We start from the raw sequence: 18,394 nt of genomic DNA, 5'->3' as shown, positions 1-18,394 counted from the left end.
TCCCACCCTTTGCTTTCTGCCTATCAGCCAATGCTCCACCCATTCCAATATTTTTCCTGTAATTCCATCGGCTCTCATTTTATTAAGCAGCCTCTTATGTGGCACCTTATCGAAGGCCTTTTGAAAATCCAAATACACAACATCCACAGCCTCTCCCTTATCAATCTTATTTGAGATTACCTCAAAAAATTCCAAAAGGTTGGTGAGAATGAAGGTGAAAACATTGTTGTTAATGAGAGAGGTCGGAGGAGAATGTGGGTGAAAATACCCTGTTTTCCCTTCATGAAACTATGCTGGCTTGAGCCTATTTTGTCATGTACCTTGAGGTATTTCATAACCTCATCCTTCAGGATCAACTCCAATAACTTTCCAACTACCGATGTCAGACTAATAGGTCTGTAATTTTCTTTTTGCTGCCTCCCTCTTTTCTTAAACAGCGGAACCATATTTGTGATCTTCCAGTCCTCCAGAATCATGCCAGAGTCTATTGATTCCTGGAAGATCATTTCCAATGCCTCCACAATCTCCAAAGCCACCTCCTTCAGAACCCGTGGGTGCACCTCATCCGGACCGGGAGACTTATCTATTCTTAGTCCATTTAGCTTCCCAAGCACTTTCTCTCTAGTAATCTTGACTGTACCTAGTTCTATTCCCTGATACCTCTGGTTATCAGGTATGTTGCTAATGTCTTCCACTGTGATGACTGATGCAAAATATTCATTTAGTTCCTCTGCCATCTCTTTGTTACCCATTATAATTTCCCCAGCATCATTTTCAATCGGTCCTATATCTACCCTTGTCATTCTTTTACTCTTCATATATTTAAAACTCTTAGTATCCTTTTAATGTTAATTGCTAACTTCCTTTCATAATTCATCTTTTCTTTCCTAATGACTTTCTTAGTTTCCTTCTGTAAGTTTTTAAAAGTCGTCCAGTCCTCTGTTTTCCCACTAATTTTTGCTTCCTTGTACGCTGTCTCTTTTGCTTTTATTTTAGCCTTAACCTCTCTCGTTAGCCACATTTGTGCCATTTTTCCATTCATGATTTTCTTTTTTCTTGGAATATATTTTTCCTGCACTTTCCTTATTTCTTGTAGGAATTTCATCCAATTCTGCTCTACCATCCCTCCATCTAGCTTACTTTTCCAATCTACTTGGGCCAGTTGCTCTCTCATACCACTGTAATTTCCTTTGTTCCACTGAAATATCGATACACCTAATACCAGCTTCTCCTTTTCAAATTTGAAACTGAACTCAATCATATTATGGTTACTACTTCCAAGGGGTTCCTTTACCTCCAGCTCCCTAGAGTAGGTTACATGGTCGGCACAACATTGTGGGCCGAAGGGCCTGTAATGTGCTGTAGATTTCTAAGTATCTATGTTAGTGAGTTCAGACCTGGGTTGGTGTGGTCAGTCCTGGGTTATTGTGATCAGTACCGGGTTGGTGTGACAGTCTGTGTGTAGATGTGTGTCTGTGGGTCCCTGGGTGTGTGGGTGACAGTGGATGTGTGTGTGGATGTGTGTCTGTGAGTGACACTGTGTGGGGGTATGTGTCTGTGGATGTGTGTGTGTGTGTGTGTGTGTGTGTGTGTGTGTGTGTGTGTGTGTGTCTGTGGGTAACATTGTATCTGTGAGTGTGTAACTGTGTGTGTCTGTTTTTGTGTGTATGGATGTGTGTGTGTGTGGGGGGGGGGATATGTGCCAGGGGGTGACACAGTGTCTGTGGATGTGTGACTGTGTGTGTGTGTGTGTGTGAGATGTGTGTCGGGGGGGTGACACTGTATCTGTGTGACTGCGTGTGTCGGGGGGGTGACATTGTGTCTGTGTCTGTGTGACTGTGTGTGTGTGGGGGGAGGGTGACACTGTGTCTGTGGATGTGTGACTGTGTGTGTCGCGGGGGGGGGGGGTGACACTGTCCTCTGTGGCTCGACCATCCATCATACACTCACCGCTCACTTGAGTTCAGCTTCCTGAGGTTTGCAGTTTACATTGTATGAATTTCCTGTTGAAACCAGTTAAAATAAAAGCACAACAACTTCTTTTAAAGAATCTCACTCTGCTTAAAATAGCGTGTGTGTGCTATGAAGGGATTGTGGCTGAGGCTGACGGATTCTGTCAGTCTCCAGGGATATAGTGCAGCTGTGTTCCCGTCCTGAGAATTCACACCGGTCCCGAGGGTTCACACCCGTCCTGAGGGTTCACACCCGTCCTGAGAATTCACACCGGTCCCGAGGGTTCACACCCGTCCTGAGGGTTCACACTCATTCAGAGGGTTCACACCAGTCCTGAGAGTTCACATCAGTCCTGAGGGTTCACACCGGTCCTGAGGGTTCACACCGGTCCTGGGAGTTCACACCGGTCCTGAGGGTTCACACCCGTCCTGAGGGTTCACACCAGTCCTGAGGGTTCACACCCGTCCTGAGGGTTCACACCGGTCCTGAGGGTTCACACCCGTCCTGAGGGTTCACACCGGTCCTGAGGGTTCACACCCGTCCTGAGGGTTCACACCGGTCCTGAGGGTTCACACCAGTCCTGAGGGTTCACACCCGTCCTGAGGGTTCACACCGGTCCTGAGGGTTCACACCGGTCCTGAGAGTTCACACCCGTCCTGAGGGTTCACACCGGTCCTGAGGGTTCACACCCGTCCTGAGGGTTCACACCAGTCCTGAGAGTTCACACCCGTCCTGAGGGTTCACACCAGTCCTGAGGGTTCACACCCGCCCTGAGGGTTCACACACGCCCTGAGGGTTCTCACCGGTCCTGAGGGTTCACACCGGTCCTGAATCATACGGACAGAGGCTGCAGCAGCGGCATCACTAGCCTAGCCACTGACTACCCAAGTCTTTCCCTGGGTTGTCCTCCCAAAGTGCAACGCCCGTTAAATTCCATCTACCATTTTCCAGCTCTTTTTCCCAGCTGGTCCCGATCACTTCGCAAGCCATGGCCAAACTAATTTTGGATCCAATTTATCAAGTCACCATGGATTTTGAGGACCACCCTGCCATGAAAGAGATGATCAAATTCTTTATTTCTGGTCCATGTAAACCATCTCCACTGCTCTTGGCAGTGCTTCGGCCCGGAACACCTTTGCATAGATGCAGCCTGGCCAGCTGAGTCCCTCCCGCATTTTGAGCGCGCTGCTCGGATTGCTAGCATCTGCCGAGTTCCTCTTGTTTGTGACTTTCAGTGCTAAGTGGATATCGCAGAGGACCCTGCCCGTGGGAAGGCAGGAGATAACCAGTAAATAGGATCCAGCAGTTTTACATCGTCCCGTGACGCACAGAGCCAACCAGTAGACGAACAAGACAGGCGTCCTGCTATTTGAGGACGATCCCCAAGAGGAAGTGAACTTTTTACTGACGCGCTTTACAGAATTGGACGTGTCGGGGAAGTGGGATCCAAGCGGACGCATCTGGAGAGAGAGAAAAAGGGGGAGACAAAGGACAGGAATGGAAACATGAAAACCTGAGAGAGAGAGAGAGAGAGAGAGAGAGAGAGAGAGAGAGAGAGAGAGTGCGAGGGAGGGAGGGGGAGAGGAAATAGGGTGTGAGGGAGGGAGAGAGAGGAAACAGAGGGTGTGAGGGAGGAGGAAAGGGAGAGGAGGGAGGTAGACGGAGGGAGGGAGGGAGGGAGTAGTGGGTGAAGGGGCGAGTGGCGGGAGTCGGGCTGCAGATGGGAGAGTCACTCCGGCCAGCAACATGGGCTTACGTCGCGCTGGAGTTGCTGATCGCCCTGCTCGCCCTGTTGGGAAACTTGCTGGTCTGCTGCTCTGTGGCTGTCAACAACAACCTGAAGACCGCCACCAATTATTTCCTGGTGTCGCTGGCGGTGGCCGATATCGCGGTCGGAGCCTTCGCCATCCCGTTCGCCATCACCATTAGACTGGAGCTCGCCATTCCGTTCTATCCTTGCCTGTTCCTTGCTAGCTTCATCCTCATACTGACGCAGAGTTCCATCTTCAGCCTGCTCGGCGTGGCCATCGATCGCTATCTGGCAGTCAGCATCCACCTCAGGTAGGAATGGCCGAGTCTGCATAGCACAAACAAGTCCTACCCGGGACAGTGCCAGACCATCCAGACCGTCCCGGACCCAGACTGTTCCGCTGCCCGCTGGAACCCTTCCCTCTGCCGACCTGCTCAGAGTCAATCCTTTTGGCTTTACGGTCCCGGTACAGCCCAGAATGTACCTGACCGGGTAGGTTGAGGCCGCAGAGTTGTGTATAAGAACGGTTTTTATCCACAACCAGAGAGACTCGTTGCCATTATTACTGAATATTTACCAGGAGCGCTGCGTGCGTAGGGTCAATGATCCCTCCCATCTGTCCAACAATCACTTCAACTCCCTACCATCAAGTAGGAGGTGCCGTAGAATTGGGGCAATAACTGTTAGCATGGGAAACAGTTCTTCCCCCGGACTACAGAACTGCCTGCCACCACCCAGGTCTCATCACATATGAAGCGCCAGTGGCGTTATACTGTTTACTTTTTAACGTGTCGAAAATGCACCTTATTATTTGTTAATTTACTAATGGTATGTGTTATGTGTTATACATACGGTATGAGTACTGTATATACTGCATGAGTTATATGTACTGCACCTTGAGGAAGATTGTTTCGGTTTGCGGTATAGGGTTGAAGGGCAATAAACTGAATTTGAACTTTGCTGCAGATCTGAATGAAATTTTGGCTGAATGAAATCTGCATAGATTCTGAAGTGGTTTGTTTCCATGTGAGAACTGAGTTAGGATAATAACTGGTTTTGTAACAGAAACTGGGAAGTCTCAGCAGGTCAATCACCATCAGTGGAGGAATAAGCAGTTAATGTTTCAGGTCAAATGACCTTTGTCAGAACTAACAAAGGGTCACAGTAATCCTGGTATGTTAACTGCTTTGCTCTCTACCTCTAATTGATCTGCCAGGGACAGCTGGAGAGGCTGGTCTGTTGAACAACAGGGAAGACTTTGGGAAAGTGAAGTGGTCACTGAGGATTAGTGAATGTGATGCTATAAATGTCACCAGAGGTTTCAAGAACTAGGCAGCCCATTCCTTTACATAAGAACATAAGAAATAGGAGCAGGAGTAGGCCATCCGGCCCATCGAGCCTGCCCCGCCATTCATGGCTGATCTGTCCGTAAACTCAGCTCCATCTACCTGTCTTTTCCCCATAACCCTTAATTCCCCTACTATGTAAAAACCTATCTAACTGTATCTTAAATATATTTAGTGAAGAAGCCTCAACTGCTTCCCTGGGCAGAGAATTTCACAGATTCACCACTCTCTGGAGAAAAACAGTTTCTCCTCATCTCCGTCCTAAACCTTCTCCCCTGAATCTTGAGGCAATATCCCCTAGTTCTAGTCTCACCTACCAACGGAAACAACTTTCCTGCTTTTATCTTATCTATCCCTTTCAAAATTTTGTATGTTTCTATAAGATCCCCTTTCAATCTTCTGAATTTCAGAGAGTATAGTCCCAGGCAACTTAATCTCTCCTTAACCCCTGGAATCAACCTGGTGAACCTCCTCTGCACTGCCTCCAAAGCCAGTATATCCTTCCTCAAGTATGGAGACCAGAACTGCACACAGTACTCCAGGTGTAGCCTCACCAGTACCCTGTATAGTTGCAGTATGACCTCCCTGCTCTTGAATTCAATCCCTCTAGCAATGAAGGCCAACATTCCGTTTGCCTTCTTAATAACCTGTTGTACCTGCAAGCCAACTTTTTGCAAATCACGCACAAGCACTCCCAAGTCCCTCTGCACAACAGCATGCTGCAATCTTTCACCATTTAAATAATAATCTGCTCTTCTATTATTCCTTCCAAATTGGATGATCTCGCATTTACCAACATTGTATTCCATCTGCCAGACCTTGGCACTCACTTAACCTATCTATATCCCTCTGCAGACTCTCCACATCCCCTCAACAATTTGTTTTTCCACTCAGTTTAGTGGCATCAGAAAATTTTGCTACGCTACACTCAGTCAGTCCCCTCTTCCAAATCATCAGTGTAAATGGTAAACAGCTGCAGGCCCAGCACCAACCCCTGTGGCACCCCACTCACCACTGACTGCCAACCAGAGAAACACCCATTTATACCAACTCTCTGCCTTCTATTGGTTAACCAATCCACTATCCATGCCAATACACTTCCTCCGACTCCATGCATCCGTATCTTATTTATAAGTCTCTTGTGCAGCACCTTATCGAACACCTTCTGGAAATCCAAGTATACGACATCCACCTGTTCCCCTCTATCCACTGCACTCATTATGTCCTCAAATAACTCCAGTAAGTTTGTCAAACAGGACCTGCCCTTCCTGAATCCAGCTGCGTCTGTCTAATGAAACCACTCCTCTCTAAATGTTTTGTTATTTCTTCCTTAATGACAGCTTCAAGCATTTCTCCGACTACAAATCTTAAGCTAACTGGCCTATTGTTCCCCGTCTTTTGGTTACATACTTTTTAAAAAAGTGGTGTGACATTTGCTGTCTTCCAGTCCGCTGGGACCTGCCCAGAGTCTGGAGTATTTTGGTAAATGATTACCAACGCGTCTACTATAACCTCCGCCAATTCCCTCAGCACCTTGGGATGCATCCCATCAGGACCAGGGGACTTATCTACCTTCAGGCCCTCTAGTTTGCTCATCACTCTCTCTTTAGTGACAGTGATTTTATCGAGGTCCTCACCTCCCATTTCATCCATAACATCCTTCTTTGGCATATTAGACGTGTCCTCCACCATGAAGACTGACACAAAATAGTCATTCAATACCTCATCCATTTCCTTATCACCCGATATCAATTTCCCCTCCTCATCTTACAAGGAACCAATGTTGATTTTAGCCACCCTCTTTCGCTTTATATATTTATAAAAATTTTTGCTACCTGTTTTTATATTTTGTGCTAATTTACTTTCATACTCTATCTTCCCTTTCCTTATTTCTTATTTAGTTGTTTTTTGTTGCTTTTAAAGTTTTCCCAGTCCTCCAGTCTCCCAGTACTCTTTGCGACTTTGTACACATGCGCTTTTACTAACTTTTATTTCCTTAGTTATCCAAGGCTGGCTCTCCCCACACTTACTGTCCTTACTTTTGACTGGAATATACTTTTGTTGAGCACTGTGAAAAATCTCTTTGAAAGTATTCCACTGTTCCTCAGCTGTCCTACCAAATAGCCTGTGCTCCCAATCCACATTAGCCAACTCCTCCCTCACCCCACTGTGGTCTCCCTTGTTCAAGCATAATGCACTAGTTTCAGATCTAACTATTTCATCATCCTTTACACAGCCTCCTTATCGCCTCACCACTCTCCCATCCGCTGTTAGATGGAAGGAGAAACAGGTGAATTTTACATCTCTGGCTCTCCTGTCCTTTTGCCGTTACCACCTCATGGACACTTGTCAGCCCCGAGTGACTGTAGAGAAGTGAGTGCCCTCGGCTGACACACTGGAGGTGAGACTGGGGCCTGATTTTGCTCGCACTGGACATTTCATTCCCAGGCGTGGACAACGCTCCCATGACAGTTGGGAGAGGTTTGATTTGTAAACCACCTGTATTCCAAGCTGAACTGAAAGCTAATAAATGAGGATGTACAGTCTCTGGGCTTGAGTGAGCCTGTTTCAGTGTGGTGAGCCAATGAAAACAAACTCACAATCCAGAAGGCAAGACTGGATAGGAACGGCGGTAATAAAGACGAGGTGAAGTGGGGCAAGAGGAGACAGTAATGGGTGGACCAAGTGATAACTGGGGCCAGTGACAGATGTAGAAAGAGTGAATGACAGAGAGAAGGTGGGAAGCGTTGTGCCAGGGAGAGGGCTGGAGAATGTGGCACAACTCCCATTAACAATTTATAAAGAGCTGTAATTCAGAGTTATTTATGGCTATGGTGTAAGATGTCTTGCCTGATTCATCACACACAGAATTTAGAATAGATGAGACACTTTGAGCAGTAAATTGTTCCACAGGAAGTGTATAGCTCATGGTAACGGCAGATACGTCAGGGCCATGGTAACGGCAGATACGTCAGGGCCATAGTACAGGCAGATACGTCAGGGACATGGTACAGGCGGATACGTCAGGGACATGGTACAGGCGGATACGTCAGGGACATGGTACAGGCAGATACGTCAGGGCCATGGTAACGGCAGATACGTCAGGGCCATAGTACAGGCAGATACGTCAGGGACATGGTACAGGCGGATACGTCAGGGCCATGGTGCAGGCGGATACGTCAGGGCCATGGTGCAGGCGGATACGTCAGGGCCATGGCGCAGGCGGATACGTCAGGGACATGGCGCAGGCAGATACATCAGGGACATGGTACAGGCGGATACGTCAGGGACATGGTGCAGGCGGATTCGTCAGGGCCATGGTACAGGCGGATTCGTCAGGGCCATGGTACAGGCGGATACGTCAGGGACATGGTACAGGCAGATACGTCAGGAACATGGCGCAGGGGGGTACATCGGGGACATGGTGCAGGGGGGTACATCAGGGACATGGTGCAGGCGGAGACGTCAGGGCCATGGTGCAGGCGGATACGTCAGGGACATGGTGCAGGCGGATACGTCAGGGCCATGGTGCAGGTGGGTACATCAGGGACATGGTGCAGGGGGGTACATCAGGGACATGGTACAGGCGGACACGTCAGGGACATGGTGCAGGCGGATATGTCAGGGACATGGTACAGGCGGACACGTCAGGGACATGGTACAGGCGGATTCGTCAGGGTCATGGTGCAGGCGGACACGTCAGGGACATGGTACAGGCGGACACGTCAGGGACATGGTGCAGGCGGATATGTCAGGGACATGGTACAGGCGGACACGTCAGGGACATGGTACAGGCGGATTCGTCAGGGTCATGGTGCAGGCGGACACGTCAGGGACATGGTACAGGCGGATTCGTCAGGGTCATGGTGCAGGCGGACACGTCAGGGACATGGTACAGGTGGATACATCCGGGACATGGTACAGGCGGGTACGTCAGGGACATGGTACAGGCGGGTACATCAGGGTCATGGTACAGGCGGGTACGTCAGGGACATGGTGCAGGCGGATACGTCAGGGACATGGTACAGGCGGACACGTCAGGGACATGGTGCAGGCGGGTACATCAGGGACATGGTGCAGGGGGGTACATCAGGGACATGGTACAGGCGGACACGTCAGGGACATGGTGCAGGCGGATACGTCAGGGACATGGTGCAGGCGGATATGTCAGGGACATGGTACAGGCGGACACGTCAGGGACATGGTACAGGCGGGTACGTCAGGGACATGGTACAGGCGGGTACATCAGGGCCATGGTACAGGCGGGTACATCAGGGTCATGGTACAGGCGGGTACGTCAGGGACATGGTGCAGGCGGATACGTCAGGGACATGGTACAGGCGGACACGTCAGGGACATGGTACAGGCGGATACGTCAGGGACATGGTACAGGCGGACACGTCAGGGCCATGGTGCAGGCGGGTACATGAGGGACATGGTGCAGGCGGACACGTCAGGGCCATGGTGCAGGCGGACACGTCAGGGCCATGGTGCAGGTGGACACGTCAGGGCCATGGTGCAGGCGGGTACGTCAGGGACATGGTACAGGCGGGTACGTCAGGGACATGGTGCAGGCGGACACGTCAGGGACATGGTACAGGCGGACACGTCAGGGACATGGTGCAGGCGGACACGTCAGGGACATGGTAGAGACTCTTAGGCAGGCGAATGGATGACAGAAAAATGTTGGGTTACGTGGGAGAGAAGCTCTAGATTGATCTTAGAGGAGGTTAAATGGTCAGTACAACATCATGGACCGAAGGGGCTGTATTGGAATGTTCTGTGCTCTGTGTAAACTCACTTTCCTGGCCATGCATTCAGTGCAGTCTGTGACGAGAGCTCATGTCGTTGAGACTTGCCTTATTTGTTAAGATGAAAGTGGAAGCAGGTAACAGGGCTGGGAAGTCCACAGCAAATGATGTTTGAGACTGTGATGACAAGTTTGCTTCCCATTCCTTCGCCGTGTCAGCATTTATTTGTACAGAATAAGACATTATACTAGCCCTCCAATGACAAACAGGAGAAAATTTGCAGATGCTGGAAACCCAGCATGCCTGGCCTGCTGAGTTCCTCCAGCATTTTCTGTGTGTTAATGCCTGGTCTGTTGACTGCCCCTGCTCTCCACCCCCTCCTCCAACCTGCCTCTCCACCAACCTGCCCCTCCACTCCACACTAACCCCTCAACTAACCTGCCCTCTTCTCCACCCAATCCCTTATCTGCCCCTCCACTGCCTCCCCTTCACTAACCTATCCTCCCCTCCACCCAGTCCGCTACCTGCTCCTCCTCTCCACTTCCACCACTAATCTGCCCTCATCTCACCCCATCAGTCCATACGTTATAGGAGCAGAATTAGGGCATTTGGCACTTGAAGTCTACTCTGCCATTTCATCATGGGTGATCAACCCATTCGACCCATCTCCTGTCTTCTCCCTGTATCTCTTTATTCCCTGACTAATCAAGAATCTATTAACCTCTGTCTTAAATATATGTACAGACTTGATCTCCACAGCTGCCTGTGGCAACAAATTCCAAAGATGAACCACTCTCTGGTCAAAGAAATTTCTCCTCATCTCTGTTGTAAATGGATGTCCCTCTATTCTGAAGCTGTGCCCTCTGGTCTTAGACTCCCCCACCGTAGGAAACATCCTCTCCACATCCACTCTATTCAGGCCTTTCACTGTTCAATAGGCTTCAGTGAGGTCACCCCTCATTCTTCTGAATTCCAGTGAGCAGAGGTGCCCAGAGGCAGCAAATGCTCTTCACGTGACAAGCTGTTCAATCCTGGGACCGTTTTCGTGAACCTCATCATCCTCTCCCGTCCACCCCTTGAATTACCTGCCTCTCCTCTCCACCCCCTCCCTACCTGCCTTTCCTCTGTACTCTCTGCCGCTGCCCTCTCCCTGCGCCCTCGTTTGGTACTGAGCACGAGACCTGAGACTGGCTTCACACATCGATCTCTGGAGCGAATGTCTCGCTCCTACCCTGAGCTAAAACATGAGTGAAATCTGGAAGTAAAAGCCAGCGTGGGAAATACTGGAGGGTCGGACAGCGTCTGTCGGAAGTGCAGGAGTCAATGTCAGCAGCCTTCCTTTATCATAGAAGCTTTTATTCCATCAGATCTGGCATGTCCGCTGAGGTTGTGGTGATGACAATACAAACACTGAATTGGGTGATTATTGCTTGTCTATATAGCACCTCAAACATGTCAGCCTCACAGACTGGCTGACGAATTGCGAGCAGGCAGTAAGGTCTGGCTGCAGGCTGTCACCAGGTTGCTAGTTACAATACCTTCCTCTGGAAATCCGTGAACTTGGGGAACTGAGTCCTCTTGTCCCCAGACTGCATCGGCCTTGGTTCCCCTGCTTCAGGGACCATCAGATTCAGAGCTGACACTTCAACCTTCTTGACACACAGCCATCTCCAACACGACACTTTCCTTCTGAAATAGATCAGCTCCAACATCCCTGAACTCTTCAAAGATTCAGATAGGATGAGTCCTTGACAAGGCACAATGGCTGTCACTGAGAGGTCACTGCCTTTGCAAATGACCACCGACCCTGTTCTGCACATTTCCGGGCACCTTTATGGCCACTGATGCTAGACTCCTTGTCTATAGTTACCAGGCATTCCCCTTCTTTCCTGGACATTTACCACCATCCAGGCATCTGGTACCTCACTTGTGGCAAGAGAAAGTTTAACAACCTCAGCCAGAACACCTGTAGCCCTTCCCATTACAGTGTCGTACATGATACTACACCAGACAATCCCTTTGCCTAACAACGTCACCTCTTTATTAATTATGATTGATTTAAACACAAAGATTCAGACAAATCTCATTGATTCTTTAGGTTTACATCTCTTCATTAACTTGTACCTCTTGGTGCTTTCATGTTTCCAAACTGCACAACTTGCATTCCGATATTGTCCACTTTCGATGGCCATAGGCCAGCATTCATTCTCGATGATTCATGGAGCAAGACAGCACAGGTAAGGCCCTTCCGCCCAACCAGTCCATGTTGACTACAGTGCCCACCCAGCTAGTCTCAATTTCCTGTGTTCAGGCCATATTCCTCTAAGCCCCCACCTCCTCCATGTATCCGTTCAAGTTCTTTTATTGTAGCTGCCAGAACCACTTCCTCTGGCAGCTCATTCTATAAACTCACCACCCTCTGTGTGAAAAAGTTGCCCCTCAGGTCCCTTTTAAAATCTTTCCCCTCTCTTTCACCCTAAATCTATGCCCCCTAATTTTGGATTCCCCTACCCTGGGGAGAAGACTGCTACCATCCATCGTCATTTTAAACATTTCTATAAGATCACCCCTCTCCCTATAACTCAAACCCTCTTGTCCCAGCAACATCCTTGTGAAATCTTTCCCGCACTCTTTCTAGTTTAACCACATCTTTTGTATGACAGGGTGACCAAAACTGTGCAACTACTGCAAATGTAGTTTACCAACGACTTGTTCCACTGTAACGTAATGTCCCAGCTCCTATATTCAATGTCCTGACTGATGAAGGTCCAGCGTGCTAAACGTCCTTTTTATCACCCTGCCTACTTGTGATGCCACTTTCAATGAAACATGCACTTGTACTCCAAGGTCTCTCTGTCCCATTAAACTCCCTTGTGCCCAACCATTCACAGGATAACTCCTTCAATGGTTTGTCTTACCAAAATGCATCTCCTCACACGTATCTGTACTAAAATCCATTTGCCACTTCCCTAACTGATCAAGAACACACTGCAATTTACAATAACCTTCTTCACCTTCAACATTACCTCCAAGTTTCATGTCATCTGCAAATTTATTGATCAAGCCTTATGCATCCAAATCATTTATATAAATAATGAAACACAATACTAACATAAACCCCTGCAGCACACTAATAGTCATCGTCTCCATTCTGAGAAGCGGCCTTCAAACACCAACCTCTGCTTCCTATCTTCATGCCAATTTTGAATCCATTAGCTAGCTTCTCTGGATTCCACAGGACCGAGTCTTCTAGACCGGCCTACTGTGTGGGACCTTTCACAGGGTCCAAATAGACAACAACCAGTGTCCTACCTCATCTACCCTTTAGGTTACCTTTTCAAGATTGATCAGGTATGACTTTCCATTCCGGTCAGATACTAGAGAGTACCCCTGTGGCTGTCCCCATTAACAATAAGTACTGGTAGGGGGGGACTATCTACCGGGGGAAGCAACAGTGGCCGTGCCTCTGGTACAGAGTCTGGCCCTGTGGCTCAGATGGGTAGGGAAAGGAAGAGGATGGCAGCAGCGATAGGGGACTCTGCAGTTAGAGGGTCAGACAGGCGATTCTGTGGACGCAGGAAAGAAACGCGGATGGTAGTTTGCCTCCCAGGTGCCAGGGTCCGGGATATTTCTGATCGCGTCCACGATATCCTGAAGTGTGAAGGTGAACAGCCAGAGGTCGTGTTACATATTGGTACCAACAACATAGGTAGGAAAAGGAGGAGGTCTTGAAAACAGACGACAGGGAGTTGAGAAGCAGGACCTCAAAGGTAGTAATCTCAGGATTATTGCCTGTGCCACGTGACAGTCAGTATAGGAATAGAATGAGGTGGAGGATAAATGCGTGGCTGAGGAATTGGAGCAGAGGGCAGGGATTCAGATTTCTGGATCATTGGGACCTCTCCTGGGGCAGGTGTGACCTGTACAAAAAGGATGGGTTGCTCTTGAAACCCAGTGGGACCAATATCCTGGCGGGAAGGTTTGCTAAGGCTATTGGGGAGAGTTTAAATAAGAATCGCTTGGGGGTGGGAACTGAACTAAAGAGATGGAGGAAGGGGCGGTTGTCTCCCAAATCGAGAAAGCTTATAGACAGTGTGAGAGGGAGGATAGGCAGGTGATAGAAAAGGGATACGCTCAGACTGATGGTTTGAGATGTGTCTAATTTACTGCAAGGAGTATCATGAACAAAGCGGATGAACTCAGAGCATGGTTCAGTAGTTGGAGCTATGATGTGGTGGCCATTACAGAGACTTGGATGGCTCAGGGGCAGGAATGGTTACTTCGAGTGCCAGGCTTTAGATGTTTCAGAAAGGACAGGGAGGGGGGCAAAAGAGGTGGAGGCATGGTACTGCTGATCAGAGATAGTGTCACGGCTGCAGAAAAGGAGGAAGTCACGGAGGGTTGTCTACTGAGTCTATGTGGGTGGAAGTTAGGAACAGGAAGTGGTCATTAACTCAACTGGGCGGTTTTTATAGACCACCCAATAATAACAGGGACATCGAGGAGCAGATAAGGAGACAGATTCTGGAAAGGTGCAATGATAACAGGGTTGCCATGGTGGGATGCCAATATTGGTTGGCATCTCCTTAGAGCAAGGGGTTTAACTGGGGTGGAGTTTGTTAGGTGTGTTCAGGAAGGTTTCTTGATGCAATATGTAGATAAGCCTACAAGAGGAGAGGCTGTACTTGATCTGGTATTGGGAAATGAACCTGGTCAGGTGTCAGGTCTCTCAGTGAGAGAGCATTTTGGAGATAGTGATCACAATTCTATCTCCTTTACCATAGCATTGGAGAGGGATAGGAACAGACAAGTTAGAAAAGCATTCCATTGGAGTAAGGGGAAATATGAGGCTATCAGGCAGAAACTTGGAAGCATAAATTGGAAACAGATGTTCTTAGGGAAACGTACAGTAGAAATGTGGCAAATGTTCAGGGGATATTTACGTGGTGTTCTGCATAGGTACATTGCAATGAGACAGGGAAAGGATGGTAGGATACAGGAGCCATGGTGTACAAAGGTTGTTGAAAATTTAGTCAAGAAGAAAAGAAAAACTTACAGAAGTTTCAAAAAGAAAGGTAATGATAAGAGATCTAGAACATTATAAGGTTAGCAGGAAGGAGATTAAGAATGAAATTAGGAGAACCAGAAGGGGCCATGAGAAGGCCTTGGTGAGCAGGATTAAGGAAAACCCCAGGGTATTCTACAAGTATGTGAAGAGCAAGAGGATAAGACATGAGAGAATAGGACCAATCAAGTGTGACAGTGGAAAAGTGTGTATGGAACCAGAGGAGATAGCAGGGGTACTTAATAAATACTTTTCTTCAGTATGCACTACGGAAAAGGACCTTGGCATTTGTAGGGAAGACTTACAGCAGACTGAAAAGCTTGAGCATATTCACATTAAGAAAGAGGATGTACTGGAAAGCATCAAGTTGGAGAAGTCAATGGGTCCGGACAAGATACACCCCAGGCTATTGTGGGAGGCGAGGGAGGAGACTGCTGATCTCCAGCGATGATCTTTGCATCATTAATGGGGACTGGAGAGTTTCCGGAGGATTGGAGGGTTACGAATGTTGTTCCCTTATTCAAGAAAGGGAGTAGAGATAGCACAGGAAATAAAACACCAGTGAGTTTTACTTCAGTAGTTGGTAAGTTGATGGAGAAGATCCTGAGAGGCAGGACGTATGAATATTTGGAGAGACATAATATGATTAGGAATAATCAGCATGGCTTTGTCAAAGACAGGTCGTGCCTTACGAGCCTAAATGAATTTTTTGAGGATGTGACTAAACATATTGATGAAGGTAGAGCAGTAGATGTAGTGTATATGGATTTCAGCAAGGCATTTGATAAGGTATCCCATGCAAGTCTTATTGAGAAAGAAAGGAGGCATGGGATCCAAGGGGACATTGCTTTGTGGATCCAGAACTGGCTTGCCCACAGAAGAAAAAGAGTGGTTGTAGACGGGTCATATTCTGCATAGAGGTTGATGACCAGTGGTGTGCCTCAGGGATCTGTTCTGGGACCCCTACTCTTCATGATTTTTATAAATGAGCTGGATGTGGAAGTGGAGGGATGGGTTAATAAATGTGCTGATGACACAATGATTGACGGTGTTGTGGATAGTGTGGAGGGCTGTCAGAGGTTACAGCATGACATTAATAGGATGCAAATCTGGGTTGAGAAGTGGCAGAAGGAGTTCAACCCAGATAAGTGTGAGGTGGTTCATTTTGGTAGGTCAAATATGATGGCAGAATATAGTATTAATAGTAAGACTCTTGGCAGTGTGGAGGATCAGAGGGATCTTGGGATCCATTGTTACGTACCCCGTAACTGGGTTGCCAAACCAGCAGAAATGGATCACTCAGTTGGAGTCTGGATTACTAGAACTAAGAAAGTTTTATTAAAGAAACAAGCAACACAGTAATCGAAAGGATAATAAATGCAACAGTTCAGCAATGATAACCACACATGTGCACAGAATTAAGATAACAGCATCAATCAAGCTCTATCGTTGTCTAGGGGTAAATGACCAAATTTAAAAGTGACTCCAAGTTCAGTCCAGTTTAGTAGTTCAGTTCGCAGTAATCGTTGCCATGGATGGACAACGTGGGGGAAGAGAGAGAGAGGGAACAGGAACAACTGATCATTCAGCACAGCTTCACTCACAGACCGGCGAGTTGGCTCACAAGCAACTTTTGGGCCGGTCCTTGGTGATGTCACCTGAGGTCACCGACTGTGACCCCTCCTCCAGATGTGGTCGATCCTCTGCAGTGAACCCGGCACCCAGGCAAGGGCGGACACACACCGGGTTCCCGCTGATCGTACCTTTCCACCCTGGTCATTGTCTGATACTTCTCACCCACTCGTGAGAGGCGCACCGCTTCCAGGGTCTCGTTACCTCGGGTGGCGTGTGTGTCCTGCCTTAGCGAACCGGTCCCTTTTTATCCCCCTGCTGGGGTATCGCCTGTCCATCACTTCAAACAGTTCAGGGTTCAAAGGGGGAGCCGCTCCAGACAGCTCTCTCTCCCCCGTTCCTTCATTACACATCTCCAGACGCTGCTCCATTGTTCCTTATCTCTCCTTCCCCTGAGGGCAGGTGGCAGACCAACTGCTGATGCCACTGATGCTAGCCCAGGCCAGCAAACATCTTAATTTTATGTGTATTCTCGTCACACTTCCCCCCTTTTAAGGATTTTTACCGGGAGGTAAAAATTACAAACATGAATACATTATTTGATACATACACAAATATACATCTTTATCAGCTATTTGGCTAACACAGCGAGTTTGAAGCTGTCAACATCTTGACAGACAGTCATCACATTTTCTGTTCCTTTTACACGTGTTATTAATAATCCCTTAGACCAGGCTCCAACTCAGCAAACTTCATAGTGGCCAAAAACACTGATGAATTGCGACCAATGTAACCTCTCATTTGGTTTTGTCCCGGACCACAATAACAAGGGTCGTCCCATTCCGACTCAGTTTTCTCTCGCAAGGGCTTAGTAGGAGGGGGACGGGTATTGACCGCAGAGTTATTGCAAAACTTCCTGCAGTACCCCACCATCTCCAAAAGCCTTCTGAGGGCCCTCTTGTCTGTCGGGGTTGGGAGGTCAGCGATAGCCTGCACTGTAGCTTGCATCGCTGCCAGCTGCCCCTGTGTCACCACAATTCCCAGGTAAGTGACCCTCGTGTGGCCGAATTCATTTTTTTCAAGGTTCACTATCAAACTGGCTTCAGACAGCCGTGTTAAATTGCCAATACACACCTCTGTGTTCATCAGCCCTTTAGTCACTGAATTACTCAAAAAATATGGGTGTTGTTTACTAGACCGCCCTATTGTAACAGACATAACCCAACGTCCCAGTTCTTTGCATTTCCTCGGGACAATCAAACACATAGGTGCGAGTCGTTTAATTACTCCTTCTAAAGATTCGCTTTGTTCGGGGATTAAGGGAGAGACCTTATCAGTAGACCTGGCCAAAACAATAGCCTTCTCCCATCTGATCGATCCCATACTAATCTTTTCAAAATGTTTTTTCCCTCTTATCAGGGGGCCCCTAGCTTCTTTGATTTGTTAGCACATCAAAAGCCGGTGACCGTCTCAGTTCGCGTCGGTCATGATCAATAACATTTTCCCCCCTGGGCAGCCGGTAAATCTCTTTCATGATTCCACCAACTGTTTCCTCCAGCACCGCAAAATGTCCACCGGGGGGTACCTCGTGGGCCATGTTAAAAACCTCACCCCCATAACTCTTTTGCACCACCCCCCACTCCTCATCTGCGGATACTGTACTTGATTTCCCTTTCTTCCTTAGCACTTCCTCCTCCGCACAATAGCCTACTAGTTCCCTTGTCAAGGCTGTGTCAGAGAGAGCGGTCTCGGCAAAAACCATCAGCCCCTCGTCTCGCTCCTGCGTCTGCACAAATTCTTTCCCGGCTACTGCTACGTCCGTCCCAGCTCCCTCACTACCTCTTATCTCACTACACCCTGTCTCATACAAGGTTGGCAGAAATGTTTCAGCTAAATTCATGTCGGCCTCTGCAGCTTTCCTCGCCATCCGCCGAGTTACTGCGCAAACGGGATAAAC

At 48.3% G+C, this 18,394-nt stretch overlaps 1 protein-coding gene across 1 annotated transcript in view; it reads left to right on the top strand.

The window, feature by feature from the left end:
• The first annotated feature begins 3,662 nt into the window (after positions 1-3,662).
• The window catches only part of adora2b (adenosine A2b receptor), a 36,864-nt gene continuing 22,132 nt past the window's right edge, over positions 3,663-18,394 (top strand). Inside the window, 1 exon segment of the mRNA XM_063031069.1 lies at positions 3,663-4,014. Coding sequence (XP_062887139.1) covers positions 3,674-4,014 — 341 coding nt within the window. The 5' untranslated portion in view covers positions 3,663-3,673.

This window comes from Mobula hypostoma, chromosome 23, assembly GCF_963921235.1.
Source record: "Mobula hypostoma chromosome 23, sMobHyp1.1, whole genome shotgun sequence".
Taxonomy (NCBI): Eukaryota; Metazoa; Chordata; class Chondrichthyes; order Myliobatiformes; family Myliobatidae; genus Mobula; species Mobula hypostoma.
Note: the sequence above shows the minus strand (reverse complement) of the source record. Positions and strands in the feature narration are given on the sequence as shown.